This window comes from Leuresthes tenuis, unplaced genomic scaffold (genome assembly GCF_036924035.1).
Source record: "Leuresthes tenuis unplaced genomic scaffold, fLeuTen1.0.hap1 SCAF_19, whole genome shotgun sequence".
Lineage (NCBI taxonomy): Eukaryota > Metazoa > Chordata > Actinopteri > Atheriniformes > Atherinopsidae > Leuresthes > Leuresthes tenuis.
The window spans coordinates 1,086,052-1,106,129 of NW_027325373.1; the positions used below are offsets into that span (position 1 = coordinate 1,086,052).

At 46.3% G+C, this 20,078-nt stretch overlaps 2 protein-coding genes across 2 annotated transcripts; one reads left to right on the forward strand and one right to left on the reverse strand.

The window, feature by feature from the left end:
- Nucleotides 1-1,347: 1,347 nt before the first annotated feature.
- Nucleotides 1,348-10,834, forward strand: septin5b (septin 5b). Its single transcript, XM_072371519.1, has 12 exons — nt 1,348-1,660; nt 1,829-1,839; nt 3,849-3,939; nt 4,100-4,186; nt 4,276-4,399; nt 5,946-6,080; nt 6,163-6,280; nt 7,356-7,457; nt 8,427-8,523; nt 8,603-8,738; nt 9,420-9,522; nt 9,648-10,834. The coding sequence occupies exons 1-12, from the start codon at nt 1,618-1,620 to the stop codon at nt 9,708-9,710; spliced, it is 1,110 nt and encodes a 369-aa protein (XP_072227620.1). The 5' UTR covers nt 1,348-1,617; the 3' UTR covers nt 9,711-10,834.
- A 5,506-nt stretch (nt 10,835-16,340) lies between these two features.
- On the reverse strand, nt 16,341-19,521 carry naif1 (nuclear apoptosis inducing factor 1). The gene is made up of 3 exons (XM_072371520.1): nt 18,920-19,521; nt 17,695-17,745; nt 16,341-17,105 (listed from the first exon to the last, which is right to left on the reverse strand). Exons 1-3 carry the CDS (start codon nt 19,362-19,364, stop codon nt 16,558-16,560), a joined length of 1,044 nt encoding a protein of 347 aa, XP_072227621.1. The 5' UTR covers nt 19,365-19,521; the 3' UTR covers nt 16,341-16,557.
- Nucleotides 19,522-20,078: the final 557 nt, after the last annotated feature.

The following is a 20,078-nucleotide window of genomic DNA, read 5'->3' on the forward strand; positions in this document are numbered from 1 at the left end:
GCCATTTTATGATTTTTCCCGTGTCTTTGGGGTCATTTTGTTACTTTTGGGTGTTTTTTACATGTATTTGTAGCCATTTTATGATTTTTCTCATGTCTTTGGGGTCATTTTGTTACTTTTGGGTGTTTTTTACATGTATTTGTAGCCATTTTATGATTTTTCCCGTGTCTTTGGGGTCATTTTGTTCCGTTCGGGTGTTTTTTTCATGTATTTGTAGCCATTTTATGATTTTTCCCGTGTCTTTGGGGTCATTTTGTTCCTTTTGGGTGTTTTTTACATGTATTTGTAGCCATTTTATGATTTTTCTCATGTCTTTGGGGTCATTTTGTTCCTTTCGGGTGTTTTTTACATGTATTTGTAGCCATTTTATGATTTTTCCCGTGTCTTTGGGGTCATTTTGTTCCTTTCGGGTGTTTTTTACATGTATTTGTAGCCATTTTATGATTTTTCCCGTGTCTTTGGGGTCATTTTGTTCCTTTCGGGTGTTTTTTACATGTATTTGTAGCCATTTTATGATTTTTCCCGTGTCTTTGGGGTCATTTTGTTCCTTTCGGGTGTTTTTTACATGTATTTGTAGCCATTTTATGATTTTTGTGGTGATTTTGTTGAACTTATGCTCTGTTTTGTGTCACTAAGATCACTTTTGTGTTAGCTTGTGTGTTTTGTGTGTGATTTTGTCAGAATGTCATGGATTTTGTGGTCATTTTGAGTGGATTCTTTGTGTGCATTTATGGCACTTTAAGTTGTTTTAATGGTCTCTTGCTGGTCATTTTCTATGTATTTGTGGTCATCTTGTAGCTTTGTGGTATTTTTGTGTTTTTAGTGTCAGTCTGGGCTTCTTTTATCTCTCTTCATGGTCACTGTGTTTGTATCTGTGTTTATTTTTGGCACTTTGTCATAATTTTTTACACTTACGATGTCTTTCTGACACTTTTTAGCTGTTATGTGTGTGTTTGTGGTTCTTAATTTTGCGGGCTTCAGTATCTCAGTCATTTAGACTCTTCGGGGGGGGGGCTCTGATTGAAGGATGGCTGCTTGCTGAGCTCCAGCCGCCTCCACTGCCCTTTGCTTTGGGCTGTTTTGGGTCGAGTGCATATTAAGGGTGAAAACTGTTTTTGAAACAGGTTTGTTTGCAGGTTACAGATCCAGTTTATGTCACTGCACCATCAGACATTTTATGTTGAGTCTCACAGGGTTCATGTGGTTTTATCAGTTTCATTAAAGGTGTTTATCCATAAACTTGATCTATTCCTACTTGTTTAAGTGTATATTTATGCATTTATTGCTGGTTTAAATGCCATCCCACCGCTCTGTGCTCTTTGTATCTTTGTGTGACTGCGGAGCTGCACTGCCACCGCCTGGAGGGTCACGTGAACTGCACCCAGTTTCTCCACACAATAATAAAACGTTCACAGCCAGCGGTGTCAGCCTGCACGCGGGACAACACAACACACTTACAGATGTGCCGGATTTCTCGTGATTCTGGTTCATTTGTGCGCGTGCAGAGCTCCCGTGGGAAGCATCCTCTCCCTCGCGCTGCTGTGACGGACACATCATCGCCCTCAGACCCGCCCCGTCCGTTCAGCCTGGACGCTGCTTCCAGCAACTCTGTCCAAGATGACGTCCGCCAGCAGGTACCGGAGCCGCGCGCCCCGCTCAGGTAAGCTCCCGCGCGCTGCAGCTGGTGGTAAATGAAGCTTTTGTCAGTGAGCGTGCACACACGCGCATCATTTTCTCTTGCTGTGATATTTTCCTCCGGTTCTCCTGGACACGGCCGGATGTTTCCGTTCTCCGCCCCTGATGTCTCCTGGAATTCATGATGGCTCAGAGGATGCGGAGGTAAGACGCGCATCAGCTTCTGTGCATGACTTGGATGTAAAAAGCTGCGTGACGCCTGCGCGAGCCCAGCCTTTGTGCTGTCCGCCGCTCGTGGAAACACTGATCTCCACATGATGAGGATCACAGCACATCTGTGCGGGTGCTGTGCGGTTTATACCAGCAGGAGTGGAATATCCGCGCGTGGAAGCCCTGCTCACATTTAACTGTGATGCATTGGTCTTACATTCGGCTTAAATGCGATGCTTATTCAGCATAGACTGTACCAGGGCTGCAGCTATCAGTCCATCAGTCTGACAATCTACAGAAAAGACGCATGGATTATGGATTCGTGCACGTAAACGCATCATTTACGTTCGTGTAAAAGCCGTGAGGAACTGGTATGGATGGAACCAACACTGGAAAATTCAGATATTTTTCCTCTTTGGTTCCCTCTACAGTTGTGGGATGTAACACCACTGTCATAAAACAAATCTCAGGTGAACCCTGCACATGTACAGTCACACGAAGAGGCCACAAAGACGCCATTAAAAGCCCACAAAAAGGTCAAGAGTAAAACAGGGCTGGAAACCAAAGTGGTGAGCTGCGGTATCTCAGCCCCCGGATGCTATCGGACAGTTTCAGGCCCCAGAATCTGCATCACAGAAGTGTTTTAAAACCAGCTCAAAGCACTTAGTTTAAAGCACACAATTAATCCTGGAAGAAGACATAAACTTTATCATTTCAATCATCAGGATTTAGGTGTTTTAAATCATGAGTAGTTCAGGGGATGAGCTAAAAAAAACGAAACAACAGTGATGGTAAATGTTAACTTCTTTTACACAGATGCACGGATGGATTTATCCCTAAACTGCAGTGTTTTTTCAGCACTTTAACCACAAAAAGAACCTCTGAGACAACGATTAAAAAACTATTTTTATCGTATTATAAATAAGAAGAAATAATAAGGAAGAAACCACCATTACTCTATTATTACTATTATGGGTTAGGATGAATGGATGGATGGATGGATGGATAGATGGATGAACAGATGATGGATGATGGATGGATGGATGATGGATTGATTAATGGATGGATGATGGATGGATGATGGATGGCTGGATGATGGATTGATTAATGGATGGATGATGGATGGATGGATGGATGGATGGATGGATGATTGATGGATGGATGGATGATGGATGGATGGATGGATGATGGATGGATGATGGATGGATGGATGATGGATTGATTAATGGATGGATGATGGATGGATGATGGATGGATGGATGGATGATGGATGGATGGATGATTGATGGATGGATGATGGATGGATGGATGATTGATGGATGGATGGATGATGGATGGATGGATGGATGGATGATGGATGGATGGATAGATGGATGGATGGATGGATTAATGGATGGATGATGGATGGATGGATGGATGGATGGATGATGGATGATGGATGATGGATGGATTAATGGATGGATGGATGGATGATGGATAGATGGATGGATGGATGATGGATGGATGGATGGATAAATGGATGATGGACAGCAGTGGCTCCCCATTCTTTATGTTCTGTTTTAGTTTCCTAAAATCCTAAAATCCTACGAGCTGTCTCGTATTTTTTGGCTTCCATCTGAAGCTTGAGGCTGACTCGGAGCAGCTGACACCCAGCAGTCTGGATCTGTGTGTGGGCGGGACTTGCAAATGCATCCGGGAACAAAATGTCATCTTGGAGGCTCAGATAATGCACGCCACGTTGGATTTGGCCTAAAAAGTTTGCTTCCTTCTATCTCCTCCATTTTTTATCGTCCTCTTCTGAAGTATTTATCCCCCCCCCCCCCCCCTGCTGTAGTGCACATGCAGGCCTTCCTCCCTGTATGGTGAACACTTTGAGACCCTCAGGCTGTGCCCCCCGCCTCCCGCCTCAGGGCATGTAGGGCATCATGGGAATGTCCTACAAACAGAGCTGCCCCTGAACGCTGCAGAATAGTAAGCGGCTGTTGTTTGTGGATCGTTTGCAGGACAAAGAATACGTCGGTTTTGCCACGCTGCCCAACCAGCTGCACAGGAAGTCTGTGAAAAAGGGCTTCGACTTCACGCTCATGGTGGCAGGTGAGTCTGATCTGTGTGTGTTGGTCATGTGGGAGCCTGTTGTCACGGCAACACGTGATGAAATCCCTCCATTTTCTGCCCCTGCTGTACATGTGGGACGGGTCGGCTGGTCGTGGATGTGCACGGGAACAAAAATAATGTGTCTCTGTGGGTGTTGCAGGTGAGTCCGGCCTGGGTAAATCCACGCTGGTGAACAGCCTCTTTCTCACCGACCTGTACAAAGAGAGAAAGCTGCTGAACGCTGAGGGTGAGGCACCGACCAATCACAGGCCTCCAGGTGTTTGCTCACAGCTCAGACTGTGTCAGGTGTCTAATCTGTGCGTCCTCCCCCTGCAGAACGCATCAAGCAGACGGTGGAGATCACAAAGCGCACCGTGGACATCGAGGAGAAGGGCGTGAAGCTGAAACTGACCATCGTGGACACGCCGGGGTTTGGAGACGCTGTCAACAACAGCGAGTGGTGAGATCTGCTCTGAGGGGGCAGCTTTAACCCTGGGGTTAGGGTCAGAACCCTGGGGTTAGGGTCAGAACCCTGGGGTTAGGGTCAGAACCCTGGGGTTAGGGTCAGAACCCTGGGGTTAGGGTCAGAACCCGTTAAAAGTGTTCGGTTAAAGGCTACAGAAAACACCGGAAGGTTTAATGTGACATCAGAAGAGGAGGATTTTTATGAGGTGAAAGTACTGTTAGAGGTGATTTATCATATATGTTTGAGGTCTTATTGAGGTGTACGAAACAGGCTTTGGTCAGAACATTGGCTGAGGACACGCTGCCATGCTGCTGTGGAGAGTTACCTGTGCTGTTTACCTGCGTCACCTCATCAACATCTGGACAGCTGCTGTGTGATTTAATGCAGAAACACAGACAGAATGAAGCTGTTCCTGCAGTCAGAAACACTACAGCTCTGTATGTAGATACAGATAGTTACTGATCCCAGAGGGAAACAGGTTAGCAGCTAGCTGTAAGTTAGCATGTAGCTGTGAGTTAGCAGTTAGCTGTAAGCTGGCAGTGAGTTAGCAGTTAGCTGTAAGTTAGCAGTTAACTGTAAGTTAGCAGTTAACTGTGAGTTAGCAGTTAGCTGTAAGTTATCAGTTAGCTGTAAGTTAGCAGTGAGTTAGCAGTTAGCTGTAAGTTAGCAGTTAGCAGTGAGTTAGCAGTGAGTTAGCAGTTAGTTGTAAGTTAGCAGTGAGTTAGCAGTGAGTTAGCAGTTAGCTGTAAGTTAGTAGTTAGCTGTGAGTTAGCAGTTAGCTGTAAGTTAGCAGTTAGCGGTAAGTCAGCAGTTAGCTGTAAGTTAGCAGTTAGCTGTAAGTTAGCAGTTAGCTGTAAGTTAGTAGTTAGCTGTAAGTTAGCAGTGAGTTAGCTGTAAGTTAGTAGTTAGCTGTGAGTTAGCAGTTAGCTGTAAGTTAGCAGTAAGTTAGCAGTTAGCTGTGAGTTAGCAGTTAGCTGTAAGTTAGCTGTAAGTTAGTAGTTAGCTGTAAGTTAGCAGTGAGTTAGCTGTAAGTTAGTAGTTAGCTGTGAGTTAGCAGTTAGCTGTAAGTTAGCTGTAAGTTAGTAGTTAGCTGTAAGTTAGCAGTGAGTTAGCTGTAAGTTAGTAGTTAGCTGTGAGTTAGCAGTTAGCTGTAAGTTAGCAGTAAGTTAGCAGTTAGCTGTAAGTTAGCAGTAAGTTAGCAGTTAGCTGTAAGTTAGCAGTAAGTTAGCAGTTAGCTGTAAGTTAGCAGTAAGTTAGCAGTTAGCTGTAAGTTAGCAGCAGATGGAGCAGACAGAGATGTGCACAGCGTAACTCGTAGTAATGCATGTGTACCGTTAAATACTGCCAGGCACACGGTTGTCTGCTCAGAGCAACATGACATCACTTCTGGGGTAATGTTTTCCCCAGTTTCCAGTGATTATTCTAACCTAACCATCGTCTTGGTCACGTTTACAGAAAGTTATGTCGTGCTCTTCGCTGAGGCTGACACGTCCCTAAAGAGGTTGGTTTATAGTGAAATTTGGGTGCTTGTGCTTTGCAGCTGGAGGCCGGTCACAGACTACATCGACCTGCAGTTTGAACATTATTTCAGAGACGAGAGCGGACTGAACAGGAAGAACATCCAGGACAACAGAGTGCACTGCTGTCTCTACTTCATCTCCCCGTTTGGACAAGGGTAACACACCGTTCTAAATACCCGTGACATCTTTGCACTTTGGTGTGTTGAGTTACTCAGTGAGGTGCATGTCCTCCTGCAGGCTTCGTCCGATTGATGTGGAGTTCATGAAGGCCATGCAGGATAAGGTTAATGTGGTTCCTCTCATCGCTAAAGCTGACTGCCTCACTCCACTTGAGATAAAGAAGCTCAAAGAGCGGGTAAGATCAGAATATTTGGACTTGAATAAGAGAGAATTCCTGCTCAGCAGCTCTTCTGACTGCTGGTTGTTTTCCTTCATCATCAGTAATGAAACATGTTGGTTTCTGTTGAGTTTGGGAATCTTTTAGAATCTGAACAGTATTATTCTGCACCAGGTATCGGTGACAATGGGCCCATCCATATCAGCTGACTTTTTTAATTTATTGATTTATTTTTTCCCTTTTCCAGCAGAATTGTCATCTGAATACCGTTGATGCCAAACACTTTGCTTTGCTCAGGGATGCTTAAGCCTGAGCTTGAGAAATCTGTCACTGAGTGTCAGTATGTGTGAGATTTAAGCCTGATGAAATGTTCTCTAACTGGACTGGCATTCATCCAAGTGGTGAAAAATCGTGTTAAACTTTTTAGTTTTTACCAAGCTAGAGAAGCTATTTCAGCTCCTTTATTATTTCATATTTATTTTGTTTTACATTGGATTTTGAACTGTTATATTTTTATGGTTTTACTGGAGACAATTATTAAATAAATGAGTAATTCAGTACATTTTATTTGTTTTAAAAAAGTATGAAAGAAATGTTTAAGTCAAGTCTGTCGTTGCCTTGCACAAAAGGATGATCCGAGTCTTTTCCACATGATGAAACTCACTGTTTGTTACCATGATTCTGCTCGTTTTTCTGTATCGGCCGAGTCTAAAGTCTAAAGTCTAAACCTCAGATATCGTATCGGAGGTGAAGAAAGCGGCTCGTTGCATCCCTCTTCTCCACCGTTACACAGCATGGACCTTCACTCTCACTATTCATCTGACATGGTTTACTTTCTGGACCCACTTCATTTGTCCTCGGTTCTAACAGACAGTAGCGGTCTGTCGCTGTGGTACAGAACAGTTTGGTTGCTTTAGAAGAGAAACAGAACATGCAGAAGCTTTGAATGCATCTTCAGTGGTGGTGGATGAATCATACGTTCCTCCTCAGTCCGTTTTAAAGCTTTCACCAGCTGTAACTTCCTGTTGACTTTCAGCTCTCTGTGGGCGGACTGATGCAGCGTTGGTGTGTTTCTCATGTGTTTTATCTCCAGGTGAGGGACGAGATCGATAAGTACGGGATAAAAATATACCAGTTCCCTGACTGCGACTCGGATGAAGACGAGGAGTTCAAGCGGCAGGATAAAGAGCTGAAGGTTTGAAACATTAACTCCAGTTTTTATGTTTTGGCGCAGCGTGAAAATGAACATTTACACTTTTTGTTCTCCTTTTTAAAGAGGTGTTTTTTAAAAGAAACCAATAGATGTGATGTATTTTCTATAAATGTCCCTGGGCGTCCCTGTCTATCTTCAGGAAGCTCCTGAAAACCCAGCTCTTCAGAGAGCATCTCCTATCCCAGCACTTACCTTGTACTTCCCTCCCCCCTCTATCTCTGCACTTTATCTTTCTGCACTTCCTTCTATGCCTGCACCCTATCTCTACTCTGTCCCCTCTGACAGAGTCGGACTCCTGGGTTCCTTCTATGGAGCTTATTGTTAGCTTATTGTTAGCTTATTGTTAGCTTATTGTTAGCTTTTTATAAAGCTGTTATATCTTCATTTGTAGGTCGCTTTGGATAAAAGCGTCTGCTGAATACAGAAATATAAACTCTATGCTTGACCGAATAGTTCATAACACATTGTTCTGCAGTTATTTCAGTTTTACTCTGACTTTAAGGTCAATATTGAGAATCCTGGCACCCAAAAGAAAATCCTCGGTGGAAGTAGGACCCGAAAATTAGCCAAAATTCTACAAGAAAAGGTCACATTTTGTCTAAAAATGGATTTGTCAACCAACATTTCACAATGATGTGGTTGATGATGCGCCTTTGTGACAACATCTGCACTTAAATTAACCAAATAACTGCTAAAACGTGAATAATAAAGTCTTTCTGCACTTCCTTCTATGCCTGCACCCTATCTCTACTCTGTCCCCTCTGACAGAGTCGGACTCCTGGGTTCCTTCTATGTAGCTTATTGTTAGCTTATTGTTAGCTTATTGTTAGCTTATTGTTAGCTTTTTATAAAGCTGTTATATCTTCATTTGTAAGTCGCTTTGGGAAAAGCGTCTGATAAATACAGAAACATAAATGTGGGCGTGCTGAGCGTATTTTCTGGGTGTTACAGGACAGCATCCCGTTTGCAGTAATTGGCGGCAACACGGTGGTGGAGGTTCGGGGTCAGAGGGTGAGAGGCCGGCTCTACCCGTGGGGCGTTGTGGAGGGTAAGACTCTTCCCTGGACTCTGCAGCGGCCCAGCTCTCAGTGCCAGGCCTCTCATGCTTCATCTCTTCCTGTGTGCAGTGGAGAACTCGTCCCACTGCGACTTTGTGAAGCTCAGGAACATGCTGATCAGAACCCACATGCACGACCTGAAGGACATCACCAACGACTGCCACTACGAGAACTACAGGGCTCAGTGCATCCAGACCATGACCAGGTGAGCCTCGTTGTTGCCACTGAAGGTTAGTGGTGATAAAAGATGTGACTTCAGTCTATCATCTGTCAGCTTTTGACTAAATGAAGATGGTTTAAACTTTTTATTTGCTCATAATTTGGATAAACTACTGAGTGTAAGTTCAATGTTTGATTTACGAAGTCAAAGTTCGGACACAAAAAGGCAAATTTATGTCAATTTCTGCCTAAAAAATGTCATTTTTTATGGCGATCAGCACCTGGTGGCAGCTGGGATATACTTCCATCCACCCAGGATTAGACTCAGATGCCTGATCTCAGTGGAGCGGTGGCATGAAGGGGAGAGAACAGGTGGAGACACAGGTGGTGGATGAGCAGCTGTAGGTGGAGGCAGAAAGCTCTGATGAGGCTCCTCTGGTGTCAGGAAGAGGTGGAAATGGGAAGCAGGAGGGAAGTTTTAAAGACTGACTGGTCTGAAAACAGAGTCTGACAGCGAGGGGAAATGGAAAGAGTTCAAATGAGCAGAAATGTAGAGCACAGAAGAAGCAGGACAGGATGTAAAAAGTTATTGAATATGTGTGTTCTCACATGCTGGGAAACTAAATGTGTGTAAACTGCTGAAAGAATGCGGCGTGTGCATGTTGGAGGATAATCTGGAGACACTGCTGGACTCTTCTCATCCTTCATGGCGGTTCTCCTCTTACAGTAAGATGAATGCAGACAAGCGGGTGGAGAGTCCCGTCCCCATCCTGCCGCTGTCCACACCGGACGTGGAGACGGAGAAGCTCATCAAAATGAAGGATGAAGAGGTGAGAGGCTGACTCTGAATAGTCCATCCCAGCAGGCGATGCAGTGCTGATGGCCTGAATGTGTTATTCTGTCAGCTGGCTGCCCTCCTGCTCTCATTCCCTTCTCTCTGGTCTTTCCTCTGCAGCTGAGGAGGATGCAGCAGATGCTTCAGAAGATGCAGCAGCAGATGCACGAGCAGGACCTGTGATAAAAGCAGCTTACAGCTGCTCACACCACTCTCACAACACGAATAAACGGGGAATGATCCAACCGCATGCTTTCTTTTTAATGCAGTCATTAGCCAAGTGTTCTTGTTACGCAATACAGTCACAGACCACAGAAGGTTACCAGCTGTGGTTTCTGAAAGGAGAGAACTGCTCCGAGGAATTAGTACTTTAGTCCTGGTCAGACTTTGTAACATCCATGAATTTTAAGCACAGAATTTAGAACATCCTGAGAAATAAAAGCAGTGAACAAATTCTGAAAAAATTAGGAGTATTTAACTAAAATTTCCAAAGTTTCCAACCCAAAATAAAGCTTTCTGGGGAAGCAAGAACCTTCAGGTCCAGCAGGTGAACCCAGACATCCCTCTCCAGCTCCTCCAGGGGGATCCCAGGCCTGATGGGATGTATAATCCCTCCAGAGACTTCTGGTTCTGACCCGGGGCCTCCTCCCAGGAGGCATCCTAACCAGAGGAACCACCTCAGCTGAGTCCTTTCTATGTGGAGGAGCAGCGGCTCTACTCCCCCCTGATGATGGAGCTCCTCCCTCTGGATGGTGGAGCTCCTCCCCCAGATGTTGGAGCTCCTCCCCCTATATCTGAGGCCGAGCCCCGCCCCCTGATGGTGGAGCTCCTCCCTCCGGATGGTGAAGCTCCTCCCCTTGATGATGGAGCTCCTCCCCCGGATGGTGGAGCTCCTCCCCCTATATCTGAGGCCGAGCCCCGCCCCCTGATGGTGGAGCTCCTCCCTCCGGATGGTGAAGCTCCTCCCCTGGATGATGGAGCTCCTCCTTCCTGATGTTGGAGCTCCTCCCCCAGATGTTGGAGCCCCTCCCACTGGATGATGTAGCCCCTCCCCCTATCTCTAAGGCTGAGCCCCGCCCCCCTCTGAGGGAAACTCATTTCAGCCGCTTGTATCCAGGACCTCCTTCTTTGGGTCAGAACCCAGATCTGTGAGCTCAGGTGAGGGTTGGAACAAAGATGGAGCAGGAACCTGAAAGCTTCTCCTTCCGGCTCAGCTTCACCAAACGGACCGGAGCAGCGCCCTCATCGGCAGAGACTCATCCCGACCCAGAGGTTCAGAACCAGGTCCAGAGATGCTGAAACTGCTCCAGCTGAGGCAGAGACTCATCCCGACCCGGAGGTTCAGAACCAGGTCCAGAGATGCTGAAACTGCTCCAGCTGAGGCAGAGACTCATCCCGACCCGGAGGTTCAGAACCAGGTCCAGAGATGCTGAAACTGCTCCAGCTGAGGCAGAGACTCAGCCCGACCCGGAGGTTCAGAACCAGGTCCAGAGATGCTGAAACTGCTCCAGCTGAGGCAGAGACTCAGCCCGACCCGGAGGTTCAGAACCAGGTCCAGAGATGCTGAAACTGCTCCAGCTGAGGCAGAGACTCAGCCCGACCCGGAGGTTCAGAACCAGGTCCAGAGATGCTGAAACTGCTCCAGCTGAGGCAGAGACTCAGCCCGACCCAGAGGTTCAGAACCAGGTCCAGAGATGCTGAAACTGCTCCAGCTGAGGCAGAGACTCAGCCCGACCCGGAGGTTCAGAACCAGGTCCAGAGATGCTGAAACTGCTCCAGCTGAGGCAGAGACTCAGCCCGACCCAGAGGTTCAGAACCAGGTCCAGAGATGCTGAAACTGCTCCAGCTGAGGCAGAGACTCAGCCCGACCCGGAGGTTCAGAACCAGGTCCAGAGATGCTGAAACTGCTCCAGCTGAGGCAGAGACTCAGCCCGACCCGGAGGGTCAGAACCAGAACCAGAGATGCTGAAACTGCTCCAGCTGAGGCAGAGACTCAGCCCGACCCAGAGGTTCAGAACCAGGTCCAGAGATGCTGAAACTGCTCCAGCTGAGGCAGAGACTCAGCCCGACCCGGAGGTTCAGAACCAGGTCCAGAGATGCTGAAACTGCTCCAGCTGAGGCAGAGACTCGTCTCGACCCGGATGAGCTGTGAACCGCTCCAGAGCAGCTGAAGGTCAACAGAACCACATCATCTGCAGAAAGCAGAGCTGTAACCCTGAGGTTCCAGAACCAGACGGCCTCCTCCCCCCGGCTACACCTAAAATATATTTCCATTTGTAAATAATCTCTTTGCCAGACAGACAACATCCTGACGAGCTGGATCCATATGATGAAGAAAAGCCTCCCCAGGTACCTCCCCTGGACACCTGAGCTACTCACCTGAAGCCTGAAGTTTAGCACAGACACCCTTTGGAGGAGCTTATCTCGTTCTTTCAGTCATTACTCACCACGTATGACACTAAGTCCGGCTGGAATGTAGGAAATATGAAAGATTTGCCTTCGCTAAAAGACGAGTCCACGTCACACCTGTCAATCTCCTGCTCTGTTCTCCTGCCACTAAAGAGCAAAACACCGTGTTTTTGTACCTTTCTGAGGACCATGGCCTTAGAGCTGGAGGTGCTGCCTGAGGCCTCATCTCCATGAGGTGAAAGCAAAGCTGGAAAGCCTCCTTCTCTCCCACAGAAACTCTGTCCATAAAGGCTCTGAACAGAACCCGACCTGCTTTCTTTTTCACATGTTCTACATTCTGTGCTTCAGTTTCAGGAGGGCTAACAATCTGAGCGGCACTGTAGCTTATGCACTGATTCAGTGAACTCCAGTTCGTGCTTTCAGGAGATCTTTCACTGATGTTCCGTCTCTGTTTCTCCGTCACTTCAGACGGTCAGAAGGCATCAGACTCAGCAGCCTTGTTGTTAACAGACGGGATGCTGCGGGGGGATAAATTCAGACTTTTTTAACCTGCACTGACTGGATATAACTGGCTGCTTTGTGTGGACCGAGGAAGAAGCCTTCAGCATGGTAGATGTTCACTTTTATTTAGTTTGGTGATTATCCAGTGATTGGTAATGACATGAAGCTGGAAAAAAGATTAGCAGCTGGATTAAGATGATGTAATGTTTCTTTCTTGGTGTTATTTTCTATGGGCACAGATGAAAATGTGAAGGACTCACAGCAACAGATCTGATGTGTAGAAGTTCTGTAAAACTGTTGTTTTTTTAAATAAATGTTGTGATGATAACAGCTGGAATAACTGAGCTCCACACATTCATATTTAAACCTACACTTCGTGTACTTTTCTGATCAAATAATGTAGCTGCTTTTGTACTGGTGTTTGGTCCTGAGTCAGCGGGGGGGCTGAGGAGGCAGGGAAGGAATCCCACTGAGGATGATGATGCTCCAGGGACGGGAACCAAAGCAGGGAGGAAGGTACTGTATTAATCCCCAGAGGGGAAATGATCTCTTTGTAGCATAAATAAGATAAAAACAAAGATGTAAGAATGCTTTTTGTGGCTTTAAGCTCAGCTGTTGAAGCTTCCGTAACTAAATCCAAGCAAAGGAAGTTTTCTGTTTGCATCGATACTGAAGTTCCTGAGCAGCAACCCCCCCACAACATCCTCTCACCCTGAAGAACTTCACCAGACCACGTCTGCTCCCGGGTGGAAGTTTATGGTCAAAGGTACGGATGACGCCTCAGAAGCAGGACGGACCAATGAGAAGGAGGCTGGACTGAAAGGTTGAACAGGGAGGAAGCACAGAGCTTTAAATTCATTAAAAGAACACGGTGAGAATAAAGATCTGTTCTGTTCTGATCTAACACTGCGAGTTATTCTTTAAGCATATCTATCTGAGACCATGTTCTACTTTATTCTGGACCATCTCTTAACTTTGTGCCTCCTGTTGACAACAAAACAAACGCATCGTTCTGATTTTAGCTTTTTATAAAGAAGTTTGACTGGATTTTAGCTTTCAGGAACTCGTTTAATAAAGAAGTTTGACTGGATTTTAGCTTTCAGGAACTCATTTTATAAAGAAGTTTGACTGGATTTTAGCTTTCTTTTTTAATTGGCTGCGAGTCTAATTATCAGGAAGGTGAACTGAAGCGTGATGTCATCAGAAAAACAGCCCCTTCCGGTTTCACTTCAACCACGTGATCGTTTTGGGGCGGGGTCACTGAAGCTCCGCCCCCTCGGCTCGCACATGCTCCTTTAATGTCTGACTGATGAAGACGTTTAGAAGCTGTAATGAACTCCCTCTCAGGTGATTTATGAGCATCTACCTCCTCAGCTGATGCTTCTGTGTTGATGATGTTTCTTTTTCATGACATTTCAGAGTCAGGAGGGACGTTTTAGCACCTTATAAAATCAATAAATGATCGTGTGACTCAGTGATATTAAGCAGGCAAAGCAGCCGTGAGACTCAGTCAGACATGAGTTCAACAGTGGCTGTGGGATTGTAAATACGTGCACGTACGTGCATGTGTATTTGGAACAATATTTTGGGAGTTACTGGGTCCATATATGTAGAAAAATGTAGGAGACAAATTTAAACAGGAAGTAATGATTGTTTCCTAATAGAGAAGAAGATTTAATAAGCTTTAATAAGCTGCTTCATACTTCTTTGTTTGTTTTTCCTTTAACGGTTTTATTTTATTTTAGTCACATGTTCAAAGTAAAGCATCCAGTTATTATTATTATTATTATTATTATTTGGTTTATTTTGTATCATCTTACCTCGTCTCCTCCTTAATGTCTTTATTCATCAGTAATGAATGAAACCAAGAAAAAGGAAAGGAGCTCATTTCTAAAACAAAAATAACACAAAAGTTATTCAACTTGTTTCCTTCTTCTTCACAGAGTTGGACCAAAATAAAAGTATTTCTGGCCTGAATCCGACATAACGTGACTTTATAAAACTGTAACGAGCTGCAGACTTTGAGCTTGAAGTCGTATCCGAGTCAAAGTGAAGCCGCTCTGAAGCAGCGTGCACTTACTTCTGGAACCGTGCACATCCTCTGGGTTCTTCTTCAGGATTTTTAACAAAACCCAAAGTTTTAAGCAGCACTGAAGGAACATTTGAATAATGAATTGGCATTGAAATAAAGTTAATGGAAATGTAATTAATAACAGACAGAAGCAATAAAAAGAAAAGTCTTTTGTCTTAATATTTCTAACCAACTATTTCGACTCTTGTCACCACTGAATAAATAAATTAAAATTAAATAAAAATCTCAGTTTGTGACATTTGGCTGACTTGCATTGAGTTAACTGGAAATCACGAGCTGTTTTAACACTATAAATAATATTAATATTCCTATAAATAATATTAATATTCCTATAAATAATATTAATATTCCTATAAATAATATTAATATTCCTATAAATAAGATGAAAGGGGAAACGCAGTGACTGGAGTTTTTCTGGGTGAGTTCCTGTTATCTTACAGTAGAAAAATAAAAGCTTTGGAGGCTTCCTTCCTTTTTAAACACCTGTGTAATATAAACTTTATTAGAAGCCAACTTAATGACCCTGAATGAGACTTTCTTCCACGCTTTGACCACCGTGGGCCACACCAGCACCGCAGACTGTAAAAACAGAACTTTTCACAAAAGACTCGAGTGACACTGATTTGAAAAGCAAGTCTGATTATTTTTCCTTCAGGATGAGCTGAAGATGGCTAAAAAAATCAAAAACAATGTTTTCAGACGAGCTCACTGGCAGCTGATAAAAAATTTAAAGTTTTCATTGCTTCTGTAACACTCTCTCACTCTCTCACTTTCTATCACACACTCACACTCTCTCTCACCCTCTCACCCTCTCTCTCACCCTCTCACACTCTCTCTCACCCTCTCTCACTCTCACACTCTCTCACACACTCTCTCAATCTCTCTCTCACTCTCACACTCTCTCTCACACTCTCTCACACACTCTCACACTCTCTCTCACACTCTCTCTCACACTCTCTCACACACTCTCACTCTCTCTCACTCTCTCTCACACACTCTCACTCTCACACTCTCTCTCTCTCACACACTCTCTCTCACACACTCTCACTCACACTCTCTCACTCTCACACTCTCTCTCACACTCTCTCTCTCTCACTCTCACTCTCTCACACACTCTCTCACGCTCTCTCTCTCTCTCTCTCACACTCTCACTCTCTCACACTCTCTCACTCTCACACTCTCTCTCACACTCTCTCACACTCTCTCACTCTCACACTCTCTCACTCTCACTCACACTCTCTCACTCTCACACTCTCTCTCACACACTCTCACTCTCACACTCTCTCTCTCTCTCACTCTCTCTCTCTCTCTCTCACTCTCTCACACACTCTCTCACGCTCTCTCTCTCTCTCTCTCACACTCTCACTCTCTCACACTCTCTCTCACTCTCTCTCTCACTCTCACACTCTCTCTCTCACACTCTCTCACACACTCTCTCACTCTCTCTCTCACTCTCACACTCTCTCTCTCACACTCTCTCACTCTCACTCACACTCTCTCTCTCTCACACACTCTCACTCACACTCTCTCACTCTCACACTCTCTCTCACACTCTCTCTCTCTCACTCTCTCACACACTCTCTCACGCTCTCTCTCTCTCTCACACTCTCACTCTCTCACACTCTCTCACACACTCTCTCACTCTCTCTCTCACTCTCACACTCTCTCTCTCACACTCTCTCACTCTCACTCACACTCTCTCACTCTCACTCACACTCTCTCACTCTCTCTCTCTCTCTCTCACACTCTCTCACACACTCTCACTCTCTCTCACTCTCTCTCACTCTCACACTCACTCTCTCACACACTCTCTCACTCTCTCTCTCTCACACACTCTCTCTCTCTCTCTCTCACTCTCTCTCACTCTCTCTCTCTCACTCTCTCTCACACTCGTTTACTCTCACTCTCTCACTTTCTATCACACACTCACTCTCTCTCTCTCTGTCTCACACACTCTCTCTCTCACTCTCCCTCTCTCACACACTCTCTCACTCTCTCTCACTCTCTCTCTCTCTCACTCTAAACAGTCTATTGAGTCTCCTCAGCTCGCTGTGGAGGAGGAGGTGGAGGTGTTTTGGGTCTGCTCTGCTCTTCTGTTCCTGCTCCATCAGCTGTCGACCCTGCAGCTGAGCTACTGAGGTTAGCATCAGTCCCGCTCTGCAAGAATTTCCTCAAGTCTTTGAGGGCGGGCCTCATCATCTGAACCAAAGCGAGCAGCGCAGCCTGAGTGCCTTCCAGGGCCTGGGCCTGCCGCTCCTGGGCCAGCGCCTGAGCCTCCTGGGAACGCCGCATCGTCTGCAGCAGCTCGTTCTGGCCCTCCAGGTGCTGGGCGATCTGCCGGATGTGGACGTTTGTGACTCTCTGCTCCTGCAGCAGGCGGGCGGAGTTCAGGGCGATGCGGCTCTTCAGCTCCTGAGGTTTGGCCTGACTTGGAGGCAGTGGCGAGGAAGCTGAGGACGAGGCCAGCATCTCCACCGGAGCCTCAACAGCAGCCACCATCGTGGGGGTGGAGTCGCTCACAGTGGTGCAGTACTCCACCACGCCTCCATCTTCGAGGGTGTGGTATGTTGTTTCAGCTGGAAACAGGACAGAAAGGAGAAGGTGCTCCGATGGTGACACATCGCAGATTTAGCCGGCTCTCAGGATATCTTATTATGTTTGAGAGACACTAAAAACATCCATTAAAGAAAGTGGTTTAATGGATGGAAGGATAAAAACAGCCTGTTCAAGGCCAAGAATCGGAGAAGAAGGACTGAGGGAGGCTAGAAAACACTTCATGGTTTAATTAATGCTGAGCAGTGCACACAACATACGGCTGCTGCCATCTTTTGTTTCTTATTTCAGGGACACAGGGCAGATCATGCCTTCCTTTAGCCATAAAACGGGTGTTTGGTGGAAACACAGCAGCAGCAGCAGCTGGTGTCTTCTGTTCAAAGCCACTTCCAGACACGGTGGTTATCCTGCCTCTCATTGCTTAACAGCTGTTAAAAACTGTGTAAAACTTTATTTCTGCCTTTTTCAGGCGACACACAAACATGGTTTTAGTGTAGCTGCGTGAAAAACATGTTTAACTGACTCTTTCAGGATGCTCTGCAGCTCAGAAGCTGACTGGGATCAGTGTGCTGAGCCTTTAATGTGTGAATATTAACTTTTAAAACAACTTACCGTTCAGTGGCTTTGTGTCGTCACAGACTGTCCCTGGACCAGCCGGAAGAGCTGCACAGCAAACACAGTTTGTGTAAGACAGAGCTTCTGAGGAATAAGGCTTTACCTTTTTCAGTCCTACGAGCTCCTAATTTTACTGTATCTGCAGCCAAGATATGAAGAGGCCATGACAGGTGGTGTAACTCTCCCTGATGATCTCCTACTCCACCCTGGAGGTGTAACTCTCCCTGATGATCTCCTACTCCACCCTACTCCACCCTGGAGGTGTAACTCTCCCTGATGATCTCCTACTCCACCCTGGAGGTGTAACTCTCCCTGATGATCTCCTACTCCACCCTGGAGGTGTAACTCTCCCTGATGATCTCCTACTCCACCCTACTCCACCCTGGAGGTGTAACTCTCCCTGATGACCACCTACTCCACCCTACTCCACCCTGGAGGTGTAACTCTCCCTGATGATCTCCTACTCCACCCTGGAGGTGTAACTCTCCCTGATGATCTCCTACTCCACCCTACTCCACCCTGGAGGTGTAACTCTCCCTGATGATCACCTACTCCACCCTACTCCACCCTGGAGGTGTAACTCTCCCTGATGATCATCTACTCCACCCTGGAGGTGTAACTCTCCCTGATGACCACCTACTCCACCCTACTCCACCCTGGAGGTGTAACTCTCCCTGATGACCACCTACTCCACCCTACTCCACCCTGGAGGTGTAACTCTCCCTGATGATCATCTACTCCACCCTGGAGGTGTAACTCTCCCTGATGACCACCTACTCCACCCTACTCCACCCTGGAGGTGTAACTCTCCCTGATGATCACCTACTCCACCCTACTCCACCCTGGAGGTGTAACTCTCCCTGATGATCACCTACTCCACCCTGGAGGTGTAACTCTCCCTGATGATCACCTACTCCACCCTACTCCACCCTGGAGGTGTAACTCTCCCTGATGATCACCTACTCCACCCTACTCCACCCTGGAGGTGTAACTCTCCCTGATGATCACCTACTCCACCCTGGAGGTGTAACTCTCCCTGATGATCACCTACTCCACCCTACTCCACCCTGGAGGTGAGCAGCCCTCTTTCCCCGGACAGCTGCTCTCTCACAGGTGCTGCTGTTCCCAGAGACAGACTCGGATAAAATCCCGCACGTGGACTTTGCGCCCTGTAAATGCGCGCCCCGGTGCACGCCCCGGGCGCACGCCTCCGCCCTCTTACCCTCTGTGAGCGTGACGGTGGCGGCAGCGTTGACCGTGACGGGTAACGTGATCTCAGCATCCGAGTCTCCTGCAGGCAGGCTGATGATGGTGGCCTCCCCCAGGAGGTTGCAGATCCTCTGCTGCATGGCAGTGAGGATGACGGGAACTGGAGTGCAGTCTGTGGCCGTCCCCTCGATGGCAGCCCGCGCCTGCGCCACCTTCCGCCGGACCTCCGTCTTCATGTCGGACCACTTCTTCTTCACCTCGGGCAGCTCTCTGGGGCAGGTGGTGACAGCGTTCACCTTTTTCAGAATGTCCACCCACGCGTTATTCTTTGTCATGTGGGTGACTCCAGCATTGAAGTGGTTAACCAGTGTGTGCTTTTGTTTCTCAATTTCTTCGACAATAATTTCCACCTCTCTCTCCGAAAAATTCATTTTTCTCTTTTTGACGGCTGAGGCCATAATTACGGAAACCTGCTCTGAGAGGTAATTGTGCGTATAGTACGCAAAAATAGTAGGATTTACTCAATTGATGTGCGCAGCGTAATGGCTTCCAGAATCGGCTTCTTCTTCCGAGTAGCAACGCTTACGTTAGCCGGGCGAGGAGGCCGCCTACGGAAGCCCCATTGGCTCAGGGTGCTGTAGTCGTTCAACAAGCTCTGTTCCTATTGGCTGAAATAACCAAGGAGCCGGACAAGCTGCGCACTCCGAAAACTATAAATACGTTTTATTTCTTCTTGTTGCTTTGGCGAATTAAAGTTCGTTCAGATGAGATTTTTCAGTTTTAATTGAATTATGATTAAAAAATGAAGTCACGCTGTAGTTTATCATGACTTTTTATCTGACTGAACTTACAATATGGCAACTTTAAACTTTATGAACCTGTGAAGATTATCTTATCTCACTATATTTATATTTATTTTTTAGCGTTGTTACAATCCTCATCTGTACAGACAGCTGGTTTCTTCACATTAATATAAGGTGTATTAATACATTAGTTCAAAGGTCAGAACCGGATTAATTCACACGGTTGTGTTTACTTGAATGATTCTGGATCCAGGTGTTGGGTTCTGGTTAAAACTCCTCCCAACAGATTCATTACAAATAAAAGGCGGTACTTATTAAGTAATACATGGAATAATCTTCGATTTGAACGTCATTAATTCTGTTTTTTAT